Source organism: Epinephelus moara, chromosome 24 (assembly GCF_006386435.1).
Source record: "Epinephelus moara isolate mb chromosome 24, YSFRI_EMoa_1.0, whole genome shotgun sequence".
Classification (NCBI taxonomy): Eukaryota; Metazoa; Chordata; class Actinopteri; order Perciformes; family Serranidae; genus Epinephelus; species Epinephelus moara.
Window position 1 is genome coordinate 46,619,289 of NC_065529.1, and position 17,103 is coordinate 46,636,391.

A 17,103-nucleotide genomic window follows, 5' to 3' on the forward strand; every position below is an offset into this window, starting at 1 on the left:
ATAAATATACATATATTAAAGATTTTTTTAGACTTTTACTTTTATTTGAAAAACAATTAAATATAAAAATTTTAAGTATTTTAAACATTTTTCTTAGTCAAGGCCTTTATTGACTTTTATAAAAATGTTTTAGTTAGTATAAAAATTATTCATATTTTAATGGTTTTTTTTAGTTAAGGCCGTTGTTTACTCTTAAAAATATTTTTTAAATAAAAAATTAAACATATTTCCCACATTTTTGAATTTTTTCTGTGTTTGTTTTTGTTTTTTTTAGTGAAGGGTATTATTTATTTTTATTGAAATGTTTTAACATAAACATTATATTTATTTTATACAAGTTTTTTATTCTAAATAAAAAAAATGTGTACATATTTTTTTCTTTTAGATAAGGCCATTTCTTACTTTTATATAAAAAAATCTTTTAATAAAAATTATGCTTTTGTGTTATATTTTTTGTCTTTAAAGCATTGTTTGCTTTTATATAATTTTTGTTATTATATAAATTGTTCAAATTTTTATTTCAAATGAAACAAAAATTACATTTTTTTTTCTTTTAGCTTAGGCCATTTCATCCTTTTTATAAAAATGTTTTTTAAAATAAAAATTATACATCTTTAAAAAATGTTTTAGTTAAGACCATTATTTACTTTGATATATTTTGTATTATTTACATTTTTCATGTATTAAAGGTTTTTAGTAATGCCATTCTTTACTTTTATAAAAAAAAAATAAGATATAGATATTTCATTTTTTTTAAATATAAGGTTCTTCTTAACGTTATTTAAAAAAAAAAGTACATGTTTATATAAAATTGATCATATTTCCGGTAAGGCCATTATTTACTTTTTAAAAAATGTGTCTGTTGCTTTCTCTGCTGCTGCTGCTAGAAAATTACCTGCCACCTTAAAGTCAGTTCACATTGTGACCTTAAGTGCTCTTGGCCGCTTCACTGGACTGTTGACGTCTTCCTGTATCCTCACCGTGACCTCTCTCCTGTCTGCAGGTATTGGTTACGCCTCCATTGTGATCGTGTCCCTGCTGAATATCTACTACATCGTCATCCTGGCCTGGGGTCTCTATTACCTGTTCCAGGTAGGTTTGGGGAAGAAGAACTCTGATGGATGATTATAAATGACTTACACTGTAGAGATACTCCAGGACTTTTATCAGGGCAGCTTGACTTCTGATTTTTTACCATCTGTGACTATTAGGATCAGCAAAATGAAAGGTTTATAAGAAATATAGATGAGAATTTCCTGCCAAAGTTAAAAACTACTTAGAGAAAGATAAAGTAGCTCTGGCATCGCTTAGACAACCAGATCATTCCTGCTTTTTTAAGGGATGTATTGCTCTTTGCAAGCTCTCCTCTGTTTGATAAAACAAATCAAATCCAAAAACATCAGTTTCACATTTACTTTGAGCACAAATATACTTACCCAGTGTTTCAAAGAGTGTATCAGGTCAAAGATGGCTGATCCAGTGTCTCAAATGCCCAGCGTGCAGCAGAACAAAGATCAGTGGTGTCATCATCTCTCTTTCATGAAAAATTGAGTGTTTGTGTGTGTATACCTGATATATGTGTAGGTGTGCATACAAGATTCAAATCAGTAAGTTCACAGCTTATCGTACCTCGCTCAAAAAAGTGTATGAGTGTGTCAGGTTAAAAAAAATCTCTGTTGTTCTTCACTCTGCCTACAGAGAGGAGAATAGCAGTCGGTGTTATAAGTCATGATGCTGCATTTGTGAGAGAAGTGTAAAGAACAGAGCAAAGCAAGCTTCATCAAAATGTGATAGATAGCTTGAAGATGTAAAGTAAAAATAAAAGAGGAGAAAAAATGGAGGTTTGAGTTTTCAACAAGCTTTTAATGTCTTAGAAGTTAAAGGGACAGTTCACCCCCGAGAAGGCAGGAATCCCTACGGCCGATATCTCCAACACTCTGCAACTCACACCAAAACAGTCTAGACTGATAAACAGCACTACAAGTAAGAGGAAACATATGTATTTTTGATTTTGGGGTGAACTGTCCCTTTAACTAAACTAGACTAAACCCATGTTATTTTTAAACTTCAGTACAGTATGATTTTTTTTTTCTTGCAAAATCAATGCAAAGAACAGAGTTCATGTTAATGTCTCAGGCTAAGAACAGGTCTGTCATCTGTTGTACAGCCTCATTGATGTCTTTGAATCTGGTTTAAGGGCGACACATTAACCTAAAAAGCCCTTTGATGGTGGCCCTTAACCAAAAGCAGGCGCCTTTTGAGCCGTTACAGACTACGATGAGGGTGGCTGATATTTATGGTACAAAATTTTGGAAGGTGTCAGACTCATCTGCTGATCCTGGTACTGAAAGAAGTATTATTATTTTCTCAGAGTGTATTATTAGACAGTGACCATCTACCATATACACGAAAAGAGAATCTGTCTTCGCCCGTTCACCCAGTGTGTCCATAAATCAGTGATTTTAAGCAGCTTATGTTGAGTGGAACTACGAGGACACCAATTAGGAAGGAGTATGTCCCAAGTTGTCCTCTAATGCAGCTCCTAATTTTTAATTCCAGTGTTTTCAGCCGGAGCTGCCCTGGGCCAAGTGCAATCAGCCCTGGAACACCCATCGCTGCATCGAGGACACCTACCGCAAGAACAAATCCCTCTGGCTGGCCGCCAACGCCTCCAACTTCACCTCCCCCGTCACCGAGTTTTGGGAGTGAGTTACATAAGAGCACACATACATGCTCGCTTGCATAAGTGCACAAAATTTTCTCGTCCTGTCATTTAAAAAGTTAAATAAATGTCTGACATTTAATACGATGAGGAACTTTAATACAGGGACATACACAGAAACATTTGGACAATACTAAAGACGACAGGGTATTTAGGTTTTATATTGTCAAACATTTATCAGGCAGTGTGTTTGGCACCAACACAATCAAATTAGAAATGATAAAACCATCTCTTGTGGACATTACAGTTATTTTGCTGTAAAGTTATTGGTTTGTTTTCTTAGTAACTCATATTAAACATACACTAAAGTTTCCCTGTAGTATTCCCTTTGTTAATATCAGTTCTTTGAATTCCCTCATATGACCGGACCTAAATAAATAGATTGCAGTAGCTCTCAAATTAAAATTGTAACTAGGCTTAAAACTTAAGCTGATTGTTATAAGCTTTTTGCCGTCATGTCATGAAGTGCTGTGACTGTGTTGCACAGATGGACCCACAAGCTGATGGAGCTTTCCTTTTTATGTTGCAGACATAATGTGTTGGGTATCAGCAATGGTATCGACGACATCGGTCCTATTAAATGGGACCTGGCTCTGTGTTTACTGCTCGTCTGGGTCATCTGCTTCTTCTGCATCTGGAAGGGAGTCAAGTCCACCGGCAAGGTAAATACATGTTTCTGTACTGTCCTGTATTTATTGTTTTTTTTAGCTGGATGTGTTTTGCTCTGTTAATCCAGACTAACAAAGCTTTCTTCCTCTTGAACTTGTTGAACTCAAAATCAAGAACTGACTTGTCCACTTGTATTATTGCTGTATCATAATGACTGCCGGAAACCATGACAGGATGATGCTCATATGACTTTGTCACTGTGGTCTGAGGAAGACAACAATAGGGGCTATGTTCCAACTCAGTGCAAAAAAAATGCAAGTTTTTCTGAAGGCATGGGCGGGCTGAGGGAGCAGGAAATGCCTGTGCATTTTTTCAGTCTAATTAAACAAATATGGAAGTCTCTTTCCCGAGCCCATACATCAAAATTATTTAAAGACAAGACAAAAAAAAATCTGGGATCACTGGGGTAATTGGCGGCATGGCTGAGCAGCATTCCTGGGGGCCAGGTTGCACTTTGCTGTCGTGGTTTCTCCCAGAGATGCTGTGCTGTACAGCAGCAGTTCCTCAAACAAATATATCACCTGAGACATAAGCAAGTTAAACAGTAAACAGCAGGAGAATAACACACTTGTGGGTGCACTCATCTCAACAAACTATAATGGCATTCTGTTTTTAAAATCCCAAACGTGCGCTGCCATTTCTTGTCACTTATTGCCCGATGTTCACACTAATGCTGATGTATCTGTAACTGGATGTTGACATGCATCTACATTTGGAAGAAATAGGCTGATAATTTGATGATTACAGTCCTGTACTACCGTACACATATTTCTCTGTTTAATGAACAGAACAAGAAAAAAATCCATGGAGGGGAATTCTGCAGCGGCTTCTTTTTTGTACTGTATTGGTTTATGGATGTAAACTTGGATGAATACATAAAGGGAACATGTCAGACTATGTTCTATTGCTGTTAGAGCAACAACAACAACAACAACAACAACAACAACAACCCGCCTGAGACCAGACGCAGCTCAATCAATCCAAGACTGCTCTTTTTATAGCCTCAACACTATTTATTGATCGGTCTGGCCTGATTTATGCTCTCTGGTTGCTCCAAGTTGTAACTCTGGTAATAAAGTCACTCCTACAAGGCCAAGTGTGGTCGCTGCTTTCCAAATAGCAGATAGTGATACACTGCTATTGATTTAGAGGACAGCCTGTGGTCTGTTGTTGTCCTAATCCAAAAAATAACTTCCAGAGTTCACAAATTCATCAAATGTAATTCCCTGTTATGAAAGCTAGTAGACCAAATAACAAATTAGCATCCATGTCATGGCCAAGGCAAATCATTTTTTATACTCAAAGCTTCAGAAACAAACTAACCGTAGTTTTCCCCTGTAGAAAAATACAAACTGGAGTTTTTCCATAATGTTGCTTCTCTGTGTTTTGATCTCCCTCAGGTGGTCTACATCACAGCCACGTTCCCGTTTGTCATGCTCATCGTGCTGTTGATTCGTGGTGTGACGCTGCCAGGTGCTTCTGCTGGCATCAAGTTCTACCTGTACCCTGACCTCGCTCGTCTGAAGGACCCAGAGGTAGGTGCCCCTGTGCTGCCTGAGAGAAAACCCTGTGTGCGCCACTCTTTGTTGAACAAGTCCAACATCTGCACATAGATGGCCCTGTTTAAACAATCTATAGCTTATGGTCTAAAGTGCCTGATGAAAGTGCATTTAGGGTGTGTCCAACTACACTTTGGTTAATTAAATGGTGAATAATCTAGGTGCAAACTAAGGCGCAAGAAGCGAAGGGGTGGTATTTTGTCCCTCAACTAATCATAGGTGTTTTTGCCTCTCCGAATCCCTTTAAAAGCCAGGTGAACCTGCACCTGTAGTCCTAAACTTGACAGAGGAAACAGAACTAAACTTTAGCTTCTGAAATTACTGAGTAGTGCTGCTCCTTGTGCGTAAATCCACACAGTCTCTCTTAATGGTGAATCAGACAGCAGCTCTGCTCTGATCTCTGCTATGTTCACATTTTAGAGAATGTCAGTAATATTTTCCTCATTAATGATGTATTATTTCACTCACCTGCAACCCATCCGTGCGTCCTTCTGTGAGTGTACAGGCATTGTTAACGTGTCTAAGTGACGCATCTTACTGTCTGAATAATGCGTCCTTTAAGTTAGCGGGAAAATACTCAATGGTCAATGGCGCAGTCGCTTTATGCTGCATCAAGATAGCAATATGTCAACAATGTGCCTGAACAGACCTCATTATAAGACCTACACCCCCAAGCTTCATAGATGGGTGCAAGTAGATTTGCACCTTGCACAAAGTGGGCTCTGGTTGTGAAAACGACAACTCTCGTGGTCTAAATCTAGCATTGATGGTTGCGCTGCGCCGCTTTGCGCCAACAGAATTAGTGACTTTCTACAGACCATGACTTCCCAAGTCCATATTAGTGTTACCCATGACCTCACTCCCCCCCCCAAGCTTCTCTATGCAGTACTCATGCCACTGTGCTTCCCCTCATCAGCAGGCCTCAGCCTTTCTGTCCCCACTTTCTCCCCCTACCTGACAGGTATGGATTGACGCCGGCACCCAGATCTTCTTCTCTTATGCCATCTGTTTGGGCGCCATGACGTCCTTGGGGAGCTACAACAAGTACAAATACAACTGCTACAGGTGAGGCATTAGTTTTCAGTGGGGGGGGTAGCGGTAGGGGACAGAGGGGAGTGAAGGGATCCTTGTGTGTTCATTAACAAATCCTCCTCATGACATATGTGTGACATAGGGACTGTTTGCTGCTGGGAGCCCTCAACAGTGGTACCAGTTTTGTGTCTGGCTTCGCAATATTTTCCGTCCTGGGCTTCATGGCACAAGAGCAAGGGGTGGACATTGCTGATGTGGCAGAGTCAGGTACGAGGGTTCTGTAAAGGCGGCAGTGATGGTGGGCGCTGCTTCCTGGTTAACAAATTAAAATAACAGTAATTACAAAGAAAAACAGCAACGAATCCCAAAAGAGAATTCGCCAACATGTTTATTTCGAATTGAATGGCAACTTGGTATTAAATGGATTCCTTGATTAATTACAAATGACGGCATCGGAATATGGAAGTTTCCGCAATCAAACACTACTTGACAAAAGCAGAATGTGAGAAAATATGATCATATTTGATCGGCTTGGTAGCGCATCAGTCGAGTAGAGCAAGTTGGATGGATTAGGACAAAGACAGAGATGATGGAAATTCAGTTTATGAAGAGAGAGACTTAGAGACATTGAGGGACATAATTTAGACATAGAACTAGCTGTGTGATGATATGCAGTGCATCTTGTGCCAGTTTGCTAGCTTAAACATACTGAGTTTTGGTCCTGACGGGATCCTTTATTGTCTACATGAGACAAATGGACGTCACCATTGCTGTGGTTCCTATTATTTATCCTGTGTTTAGCTAGAAAGGTCTCTTTAAGATACAGGATCTCTTCTTCCAGGGAGTCCTTGAGTGACACATTGGCATTTTTAGTTGTTTCTACAAGTCTTTTTTTCTCTAGAACTGGCAACTTCATCTTTTTTTTAATTTATTTTAAGGCCCACAGCCATGAAATTACTAACTAACTAAATAATTAAAGTCCATGGTAAACATTGATTGCTGAACATATCAGGCAAATTAAGAAAAGACTGTATCGCAGTTTTAAAATTGGGGATGCACCGATGAAATTCACCAGGAAACCAATGTTATTTATTTATATTTTTTTTGTTTGTTTATTTCGATTCTGTTGTTTTTTTTTATTCACTCTTTGTCATGTATATATCAAGACTGCCTCTTCAATGTCTATTTTAAAACATCAACAAATTTCCCCTTCAAGCAGCTGTATTTATTAAAGTTTTTCGTCAAAACCTAAAATTAACGTAAGTTATAATTTACCCTCACCAAAGTAATTTTTCCTGAATAGAGCTTGAACGCCTCGTAACGGAACTCAGTAGTTGTGTCCGAAATCATTCACTCATTCACTTCTACTAGGGAGTTCTATGTAGAGGATTATATAGTGAATAGTGAATGATATTGAACACAGCCAATGCGACCTCCATTAGCTGTTATCCGGCTGCTAACAGCTATCAGCTAACGTTAACTAGCTCTCCTGCACAAATTTGCTGATCATAATGTAGCATTGGGGCATGGTCTCATATGTGCGAATGCAGGAGAGTGACTATCACCTGCCGATCAGATATCCTTTTTGAATGTGGGCAGTTCCTAACGTGACGGACATGGAAAGATAGTTTGCTAGTTAATGTGAGCTAGCTTGCGAACAAATATCGTACATTTTCTATTGTCTTCCGTTCCATGCCTGTCTACCTAGCCAGGCAGCATCTCGCTCATTTGTGCATCTCGTTTGCCGATAGGTAGATGGCAGTCAACAAGACGAATATCTGCCGATACAGACGTTCGGCTGATAGATCGGTGCATCCCTATTTTGAAATGCATTTTTACGATCACATGTTTTGGAGATGTTTTGGAAAAACTCTCAAGCGACCATAAGTCTCAACATGAACTCAAACTATACCTCTTTCAGTATAAAGTGTTACCTGATGATAAGTTACAATTACTCCATGAGGCTGCAAATACAACTTTTGTTGTTGTTAGCTCAGTTGAAGCTGGAGGTCATGGCTGGTTTTCTGACAGAATCACACAAGGATTCCATTAATGCTTGTTTTTAAATCCCAAAGCAGATACCAGTTACACTCAGAGAAAGGTGTTAACACACCGACCAAGAACTGAAAGCTGTTTTTCTAGACGGGGCTTGTTTGAAAAAAGTTTGAATCTGCTCTTCTCTGGATTTTACATGCTTCTGTTTTATGTGTAAGACATTAGGCATCTTGTTTGATAGACACAAACTTGAAACCTGTCATTTTTGTTGATTCCAGAACAGTGATGTTGTTAAAGTCAAACGCTTTTGTAGAACCAAGGTTTCATCTTTTGCCCCAAGATCATCCACTTTGACAAAAGCAAAATGTAGCTTAGCGTAGTCAATGCTGCCAGCCCAGTCGATACAAATATTGGACAATTCTGTTGCCTCCGATTTACATCCAGTGCCAAACTAAATTTTGCAGAATTATCCAATATCAGTGTTGTGTTTGGCGAGTGGGTTGATGCTCCGCTGGTTGCTAAGAATTGAAGTGTGTATCTGAGGAATTAGAAAGATTAACATTGAACTTAACTGCTAATGAAGAAGTCTTTCCAGCCTGGAAAATTGTGTCCATGCGCTGTGAGCCTGAGAGTAGATGAGTTTATTAGTTTATCTGTAAGGGACAAGTACAGAGAAACATTGACAGTAGCAGTGTTCAATGTCCTGTACACATGTTTACAGCTAAAGTTTGGGAACATCACAAGTAAGTCTGCCTTAACTGCAGCTGCTTGATTCTGATGTACAGATGAATGATTGTTTTCAGCATGAGCAGATATGCTGACTGAATACACAGAGAATACAGTGTTGTTTTCACAGAGCAAAAATAAGCACACATGCTACAGCATGTTGACCTGAGAACTTCAGTCAAGTAATGTTTTACCACAGTGTTTAATTTGGATCCTGTTTCATGGGTTACTTGATCAACGTTCTGCTAGCATTTCCCCTCTCAGAGAATGGAAGATGATACTCTTTCGAGTCAACGCGGTGTTTGGTTGGATGCCTTGTCATAATTTGCAACAAAAAACTGAACATACTTATGTATCTTGCTATCAGCAATGCAGTGCTGTTTTGCTGTTATGGCTGCTTCCTTGTTTTCTTAACTTCTGTTTTTACAGTTCCCAACGCAGCATCAACGACAAATTAAGGGGAAAAAAAGCCTTTGCTTTTTATTTGACATCCCTGTTTGCATCTGCTGCTGTTTTGCTGCAACCATTTTGCATTCCTCATAGAGCGGATCATGCTTAATTCAGTCGGGGATGCAAAATGGTGTCGACATACTTCAAAACTAAATTATTTGAGAAAACAAGATACACTTGATTTACCTTTCCGGGCAGCTGAAAGACAAGCAGCTGCTAGAAAAGGTAAATCATGCATAAGTAGGTTAAATATTTCATATACTTGCTGCAATATTTACAGTCTTTTTGGTAACTTAAAGGGATAGTTCGGAGCTTTTGAAGTAGGGTTGTATGAGGTACTTAACCATAGTCAGTGTGTTACATACAGTAGATGTCAGTCGGCACACCCCCAGTTTGTAGAAGCAAGCAGGAGTGCCGCCATGGAAACTAAGCTTTGTACTGCTGTGGAGGGGTCTGCAACAAAAATATTTTAGCCACCTAAAAAAAAAAGCAACATATACGCTATATTTTGAATATACACTATATTTTGAATAATTTCACCACATCAATTTGCCGTCAGAGAGGGATTTCCAACAGGGAACTTAAGTCGTTCTATCGCTCTCTTCAAAGCCAGACTCCATTGAGAAAAACAGTGATTTAACATAGCTGAAAACAGAAGCTTCTGGTCTACCGCTGCCTGGATCAGGTAGTTTGTTTGTGTTATTGTGTGGCTTTGGTGTTTTAAAGGGTTAGTTTGTAATCATCAAAGTCAAACAATAACACAATCAAACTAATTGTTCGAGGCAGCGTTGACCAGCAGCTCCTGTGTTCACTGAGCTTAAATTACTGTTTTTCTCAATGGAGTCTGGTGCCTTTGACGAAAGCATAGATAGGGGACTAGAGCCGTTAACAGGGCTGACTGCAGCAAGATGAAGCACTGAAAATACTCTCAATATAGCATTCACTTAAACTGATGATTGTGTTTAGGTTGCTAAAATATGTTTTGCTGCTGCCCAGTCCGCAGCAGTACATTGCTTAGCTTCCGTGCCGGCATACCTGTCTGATTCTCCAAACTGGGGGTGTGCCAACCGCCATCTACTGTAGGTAATACTCTGACTTTGGATCGGCACCTTATACAACCCCACTTCAAAAGATCCAAACTGTCTCTTTGACTCCATACAACACATACACTAGTTAGCATTTATTACATACTGCACGCACATCCATTGATAGTGTGCTTTACGATTTCTCTTATTACTTATTTCCGCAGAGATGCAGTTACACAATACTCAGAATAATTTAAGTTGCATATTATTCTACATGTTGTTTATTATTGTTCTGTTGTCCTTAATATTATAAGAAAGTTGACCTTGTCATGATATGTGATTGTAAATGCTGTGAAATGATGTCATGTGTTCATTGTATACAGTAAGTGTCATAATAAATGTTCACAAAGAAGTAATCACCAGGTAAGTAAAGGTGTGTATTAGAGATACTCATTCCTTGACTACACCTAGCTATAAGTTAAATACATGACACACACACACAGACATCTATTCACAGTATTGTAGCCCAGCTTTGATCATGTATTCATATCTGGTTTTGCATCTCCGTTGTTTGGGTTTTTCCTTCCCACAGGGAGGCAGATCAGATGAGTTTATCGTGATACTAATGTTGCCTCCCCCCCACCCCTCTCTGTCTGCTCTTACCCCCCGACCCCCCTCCTCTGCAGGTCCCGGCCTGGCGTTCATCGCCTACCCCAAGGCTGTAACCATGATGCCTTTTCCTACACTCTGGGCAATCCTCTTCTTCATTATGCTGCTGCTGCTTGGCCTCGACAGTCAGGTTAGCAGGAACATGAACTTTCACACATTTAGGTGTCAGAGCTGCAGGAACTTAGACGCTAAGGAAGTGGTTGACACTCATGAACGGCTTTTATCAAGGTGCCCATGAGCGAAAAACTCGTCAGCTGACTGTAGGAGACAAAAATTTTTTTTAAATAAACCAGTCGCATTAACATATGAAATCTTCATGCATGAGTGAATTTAGAGATGCAGGTTTCCTTAACGTGACGGGAAATCACAGTAGCACTTTGAAAATGAATCAGGAAATGGGGTATAGTAGCTAACAAGAAAAGTCTTTTAACTTTGTATCACAAAATAAATAGACAAAAAAGTATTCATTATTTTTGTCTGATTTTTGCCTAATTTAAGGTCTTAAAAAGTCTTAAATTTAACTTCCTTATACGTGTAGACATCCTGAAACCAAAGAAATAAAAGCTAGTAGTTTGTAAGTGTAAAATGGCAGATGAAGTTGGCAGTGGATCTGAATCCGTCCTTTATATTTTGTGTGTTTTCAGTTGTCCAAATGTATGTGCTATTCATGTGAATACAAAATCTCAAGAATGCCTCAAACTTGGCACAAACATCCACTTGGACACAGATGAACTGATCCGAACTTTGTAGTCAAAGGTTACCATGACCTCTCAAAACGTGTTTTTTGCCATAACTCGAGAATTCATACGCTAATTATGACAAAATTTCACCCAAATGTCTAACAGGATAAAATGATGAATGGAGGACATTTTATTTCCAAAAGGTAGACACCACTGTGACATCATAATGTTTTCTGGCCATAGACCTCTGGGGCTGAAAAATGAGGCCAAAAACTGCATTTCCTCAAATGGCCACTAGGGGCTGGCTCCAGAAGCGAGTCAATCCTGACGACTCCCGTGTTAAAATGCCCAACTTTACAGCAGAAATAAACACGTTTACGAACTGGTACAACAAAAAGTTTCGGTCTCAGTAGGTTATTTCAACATTCGTGACAACTGCACAGGGGGTGAATTTTTATATAATTCACCTTTTTACATTTTATTAAGGCTCAAACTCACAAATATCTAAGGACAGGGCTGCTTGAGTGACAGGCTGTCTGCGAGATGTCACTAAAGTCTATAAGTCAGACCCACCCCTCACTCATCCACAACCTATTGTTTAAATATGGTCACTTCTGGCTTCATAAAGCCAAGATGGCAATGGCCAAAATGCCCAACTGGAGGCTTCAAAACAGCAGTCCACATAACAGAAAGGAAGACATTTTGTCAGATACTGAATTGGTGACACGAATTTTGGGTGTCCATCTTGAAACTGTGCTGATTTTAGAGATCATCTGTGCTGCCAGGTTGAAGATGTGTGTAAAGCATCCATGTTTTATGATATGTAGCATCTTTGCAATAACATCCATATTCGTAGGAGACATGGATGTTAACTGCAACGTGACCAGTTGGTGGAGAGATACACTGTATAATTTTCTAACACTCCTTTGTCTCTGTCCTGCTGCAGTTTGTGGAGGTGGAAGGGCAGATCACATCACTGGTGGATCTGTATCCGTCCTTCCTACGGAAGGGTTACCGCAGAGAGATCTTCATCGCTATCATCTGCTGCATCAGCTACCTGCTTGGACTCACCATGGTTACCAAGGTAACAACACCATGAAAGGAAAAACAGACACCGAAAAAGCACCAGCACCAGTGATCGTGACCAAAACATGGGAACAGTGTAGAAAATAATCAGCCCAGATGGTTTCAGTGCTCTGAACCTCAAAACAACAGTACTAGTACGTCATAGTCGAGGAAAGCGCTGCATCTGGATAAACTAGTCTGTCATTATTACAGTATCCATTCAGTATAAACATCCACAAAGCATCTATTGATAATTGCATATATATTTATATATACACAATGGCTGCTGACCTCATTTCAGGCTCGAGCCCACAGTTCAATACACCAGGAAAAACAGCGTTCATACAGCTATTAGTGTCGGTCCCTGGGGAGATGACAGGAGGCTATTTATACTGTCAAGTCATGAGAACTTCCCTTCCCTCTGGTATTTATAGATACAGTAGACCTGACTTAGCTTTTCCAAATCTTTTCTTTCCTGCTCCTTCTCTCCCATTTCTGTTGTCCCGTGTTTCTCATCACGTCCCGTCATTCACCTCTGCTCTTTCTCTATAAATCTTCTGTCTCATTCTCTCTTATTTTCAGAGCTGTTTTTGTCTCTCTGCACCACCCATGTTCATCCTCTGTTTTTTGGCCTTATCTCTAAGGGTGCTTTCAGACCTAGAGTCGTCTTGCTTTGCTCTGAATCAGCGACTCATGTTGTTCCAAAGTTGTATAATTGCCTAGAGTTGGTTCATGTTCTCACGGCAGCATTTACAAGTGGACCAGATCAAATGCCTTGTGTGAGAAAGCTGCTCTTGATTGGTCAGAATTTCCATGTGGGAAAAATCCAGGAAGTAAAGCAAACGTTGAAGAAGAGTACACTTGCAAGATAAATGTGACACTTTCTAATGTCACAATGGAGGGACAACTACGCAGGTTGATTTTAGCGCTGCTCATCGTGGACTATATTGCTGTCATTGTTCATTTTAGTCAAACCATACAGTTTGAAAACGAGGCGCGGCTCCAACTAGAAAACAATGTTTTGATGCATTGGATGTGCTGAATGTGCATATTAAGGCAGTACAGGAGGAGGTGCACATTAATAATCCTCCAGGACTGTAACATGCTCATGTTTAACCCAAACAATGTGTCATGTGACTGCAGTTGCTTCACATCCAGGTCGGAACACCTTCTCACCACAAACCAACCGCACCAGAGTCGTTTGCAACTGAACCGAGACCACCTCTTCAAGAAGGTCTCAGTCTGGTTGTTTTGGTGCACACCCGAGTGTGATTGCTGTGTTCACACCTGCCCAAATGAACCGCACTGAGCGGGCAAACAAACTAGAGTCCGATTGAACCGAACCAAACAGGGCAGGTGTGAAAGCACCCTAACTCAAAAAGCCAACATTTCCTCCCTCCCTTATACGGACATTGTGATGTAACATCCTCCCAATACTGATCCTGTCCCAATAGACCCTTCTCTCGGTGGACATTTTGACTTGCCAAACACAAGTGAAACTCTCAGAATGTCCCAGGGCTCTGGTATTGTGCGCTGTCTCACTGAGGCTCAGCAGGACACTTTCTCACCATAGAACCAACTGCCTCGTCATTCCTTACGCATGAGCTTTTCATGACGAGTCATAGCAGAGCACAGTCAGCTGTGATAAGGGTCTATTGAGCCTTCTCACAGGTTTAACCATGACCTTTAGTGAAAGCATGATCAGGTCAATAAGGGGAGTGTATTTCTACACCAGAATCCAGAGCCAAAAGGCCTAATGCATCAGTTATCTTCCAGTGGCGTCGTATTTGATTTGGCCCGTTCATCGTCTGTAAGAGACATCTGCAAGACAGAGACTGCCAACATTTTGTCACATCTGTCACCTCTGTGATTGGGCAAGTTTGTGTTGACAAATGTTACCTTGAAATACAGCCAAACTCCATTACACCAAGACAAAGTGACTCACTGTGACACAGTGTGATGTAGCGTCACTCCTCCAAGTTTCTTCAGAATTAGACACGTTTTCCTCGATTCATTGCACAGAGCAGGTTGTTTACATGCCAAAGTGTTTTACAGCACAACATAAATACCAGATAACTATCTTGACTCGAACTGCTTTGTTACACCAAGCGATTAGCATGCCAAAGCCTCTGTGTAAAATCGCTCATTTCCCCTGAGCGACAGACCTTTTTCAAGTGAAAAGAAAAGTTGTTGAAAGACTAGAACAAGTGAAAGTGCAGAAAGTGACAGTTTCAGCAAATATGACAAGTTATTTTTGTAAAAGTTACCAGCTCCAGCTTTAATCTCACACTCCCCTCCTCTCCTTTCCATCAAGACGATCATACTTTCACCTTCTATCATCACTCTTTTCTCCATCCATCCTCTTCCTCTCGTTCCTCTCACACAATATTCAACCTTCTCACTGTCATTCTATTTTCTGCCCCGCCTGCCTCCCTCACTCTCTCTCTCTCTCTCTCTGCTGTTCCCATGACGACATCTTTTTATGGCTGCGGTGGCCTCGTTCAAGTTTAGGATTCCCATGATTGTTAAAACAGTTTTCACACTGGACACACACACACACGTGCGCACACACAGGCCTGTACGCACACACTGGAACACAGTGGCAGTGTCACGTGTGGACGGCTGCTCACGTTTAGTTGTGTTAAGTCTTTAAATATCTCCAAACTTTGTGTTTTTAATGATCATTTATTAAGAATTACTTGTTTAATTTACAAGCCCTTTAGTGAGTGAAGCTCAGTGCACTGAGGGAGGCAAAACTAAAACTGTATTCACTGAAAGACACAAAAATAGACCTTGCACAGGTTTTCTATTTAAAGTGAGATGAAAGTAAGAAAATATTGTCTGATATGCACCTGGAAAAACTCTGATTTTAAAACCTGTGTGTCTGTCTGTCTGCAGGGTGGCATGTATGTTTTCCAGCTGTTTGATTACTATGCAGCTAGCGGTGTGTGCCTTCTGTGGGTGGCATTCTTTGAATGTATAGCTGTTGCCTGGGTTTATGGTGAGTACCGTCCATCGATCTATAACAAAATACTGTGACCCTGTAGGATGCATACTTAATAAATGACTGGCTGACTTCAGCACACAGGAAATTTATGCCTCTAATGTATTGTCTCGTAATGTCTGTGTACAATGAATGTGATGTTCGATTGTCTTTGCACTCTCTCAAAGAGCATCCTCTTCGGGATAGATAACTGTATCACAGCACAGTCCATTTTTAAAAAGCAAAGGTCACATAACAGTTACTGGGATGCAACTGCAAATACGCAAAGGTTTTTGTACATTTAGAATCATATACTTTTACCTGCAAAAGCAACACAGTCGCCAGAGAAATTGTTGGCATTGTATGTGCATTGTGTGGTTAGGTTTAGGCATAAAAAATACTTGATTATGGTTTGGAAAAGAACATGTTTTGGCTTAATATACCCAGTTATGGTGGCACAATCTCTGCTGGAAACATTGATGTCTCTGTAAAAAACATCTACATTTCGTTGCACCATCCCCGGTGGAAACACAGTGACGGGTCTCTAAGAAACTTCCACACTTGGTGGCTTAAAAGTCGCTGCAAACACTGCAGTGACTCACTAAACAACAACTGGTTTTGTTTTTGTTGGTGTGAAACAGCGGTCCGCAGCTTGGCAAGCGCCCTCCACCTCCCAGTAACAAAGTCAGCTTGTATACTACATCTCTTAGAAACATTTAAATAGTTTGTAGAAACTTACAATGCCAACATTTTCTTTGACAAACTAGGCTGTGCAATTTTTTTGTTGTCTTTTGTTGACGCAGTTAAAGTCTACGATCACTTTTAGAACCTTAAAGCAAAAGTACCTCTAAGACTTGACAAATCAGGTCATAGCTGAAAATCATCCATGCACGAAGCGGCCAAGATTGGAAATATGATTAATGGTTACTCTCTGTGCCTTCGGTTGGTTGACTTTCCAAATTGCTCTTCATTTTCTGTCTATTTCTATATCTCTGGGGTTTTTTCTCCAGTTTTTTAAGGTTTTATCTCCCTCTTCGTTGTGTCATTTTTATGTAAAGCACCTTGAATTGCGTCTGTGTTCAAAATGTGTTGCACAAATAATCTGAGTTTGCTTATTAGTTGTTGTGAAATAAGAAGTCCTGGTGCATTCTGTTCCTGAGTAAGAGGTGACGCATAAAATAATCACGAGGTGTTTATTGTCTCACAGGTGTTGATAATTTCTACGATGCACTTGAGGACATGCTTGGCTACAGACCAAATCCCTGGATGAAATGGAGCTGGACTATTATCACTCCTGTACTGTGCATGGTAAGAACCTGCGGTAAACCATCATCGTCATTAGTGAGGTTCAGTTTACAGATGATGAGCCGAGACAAGAGTTTGACTTCATCTTCCTCTTTTTATGACAGCAATTTTTCCACTTCCTGAAATTTGTACTGGGCTGCATACAGCCCCTACAACATGCACTAAAATTTTTATTTAGACAGAAATGATGGGTACGCTGAACAGCCTGTTGTGTTACACAGCC

General features: G+C 39.9%; 1 protein-coding gene and 1 long non-coding RNA gene across 3 annotated transcripts in view; both read left to right on the top strand.

Moving 5' to 3' along the window:
• The window catches only part of LOC126386840 (uncharacterized), a 191,900-nt gene that overhangs the window by 165,936 nt on the left and 8,861 nt on the right, over positions 1-17,103 (top strand). The gene's annotated exons all lie outside the window — the stretch shown is intronic.
• Positions 1-17,103, top strand: part of LOC126386822 (sodium- and chloride-dependent taurine transporter-like) — a 45,467-nt gene that overhangs the window by 19,503 nt on the left and 8,861 nt on the right. Inside the window, exons 4-13 of the mRNA XM_050039417.1 lie at positions 1,004-1,092; positions 2,560-2,705; positions 3,252-3,384; positions 4,792-4,926; positions 5,912-6,015; positions 6,125-6,249; positions 10,865-10,977; positions 12,474-12,611; positions 15,491-15,593; positions 16,783-16,883. Of these exons, the coding sequence (XP_049895374.1) occupies positions 1,004-1,092; positions 2,560-2,705; positions 3,252-3,384; positions 4,792-4,926; positions 5,912-6,015; positions 6,125-6,249; positions 10,865-10,977; positions 12,474-12,611; positions 15,491-15,593; positions 16,783-16,883 (1,187 nt within the window). The remainder of the gene's footprint in view (positions 1-1,003; positions 1,093-2,559; positions 2,706-3,251; positions 3,385-4,791; positions 4,927-5,911; positions 6,016-6,124; positions 6,250-10,864; positions 10,978-12,473; positions 12,612-15,490; positions 15,594-16,782; positions 16,884-17,103) is intronic.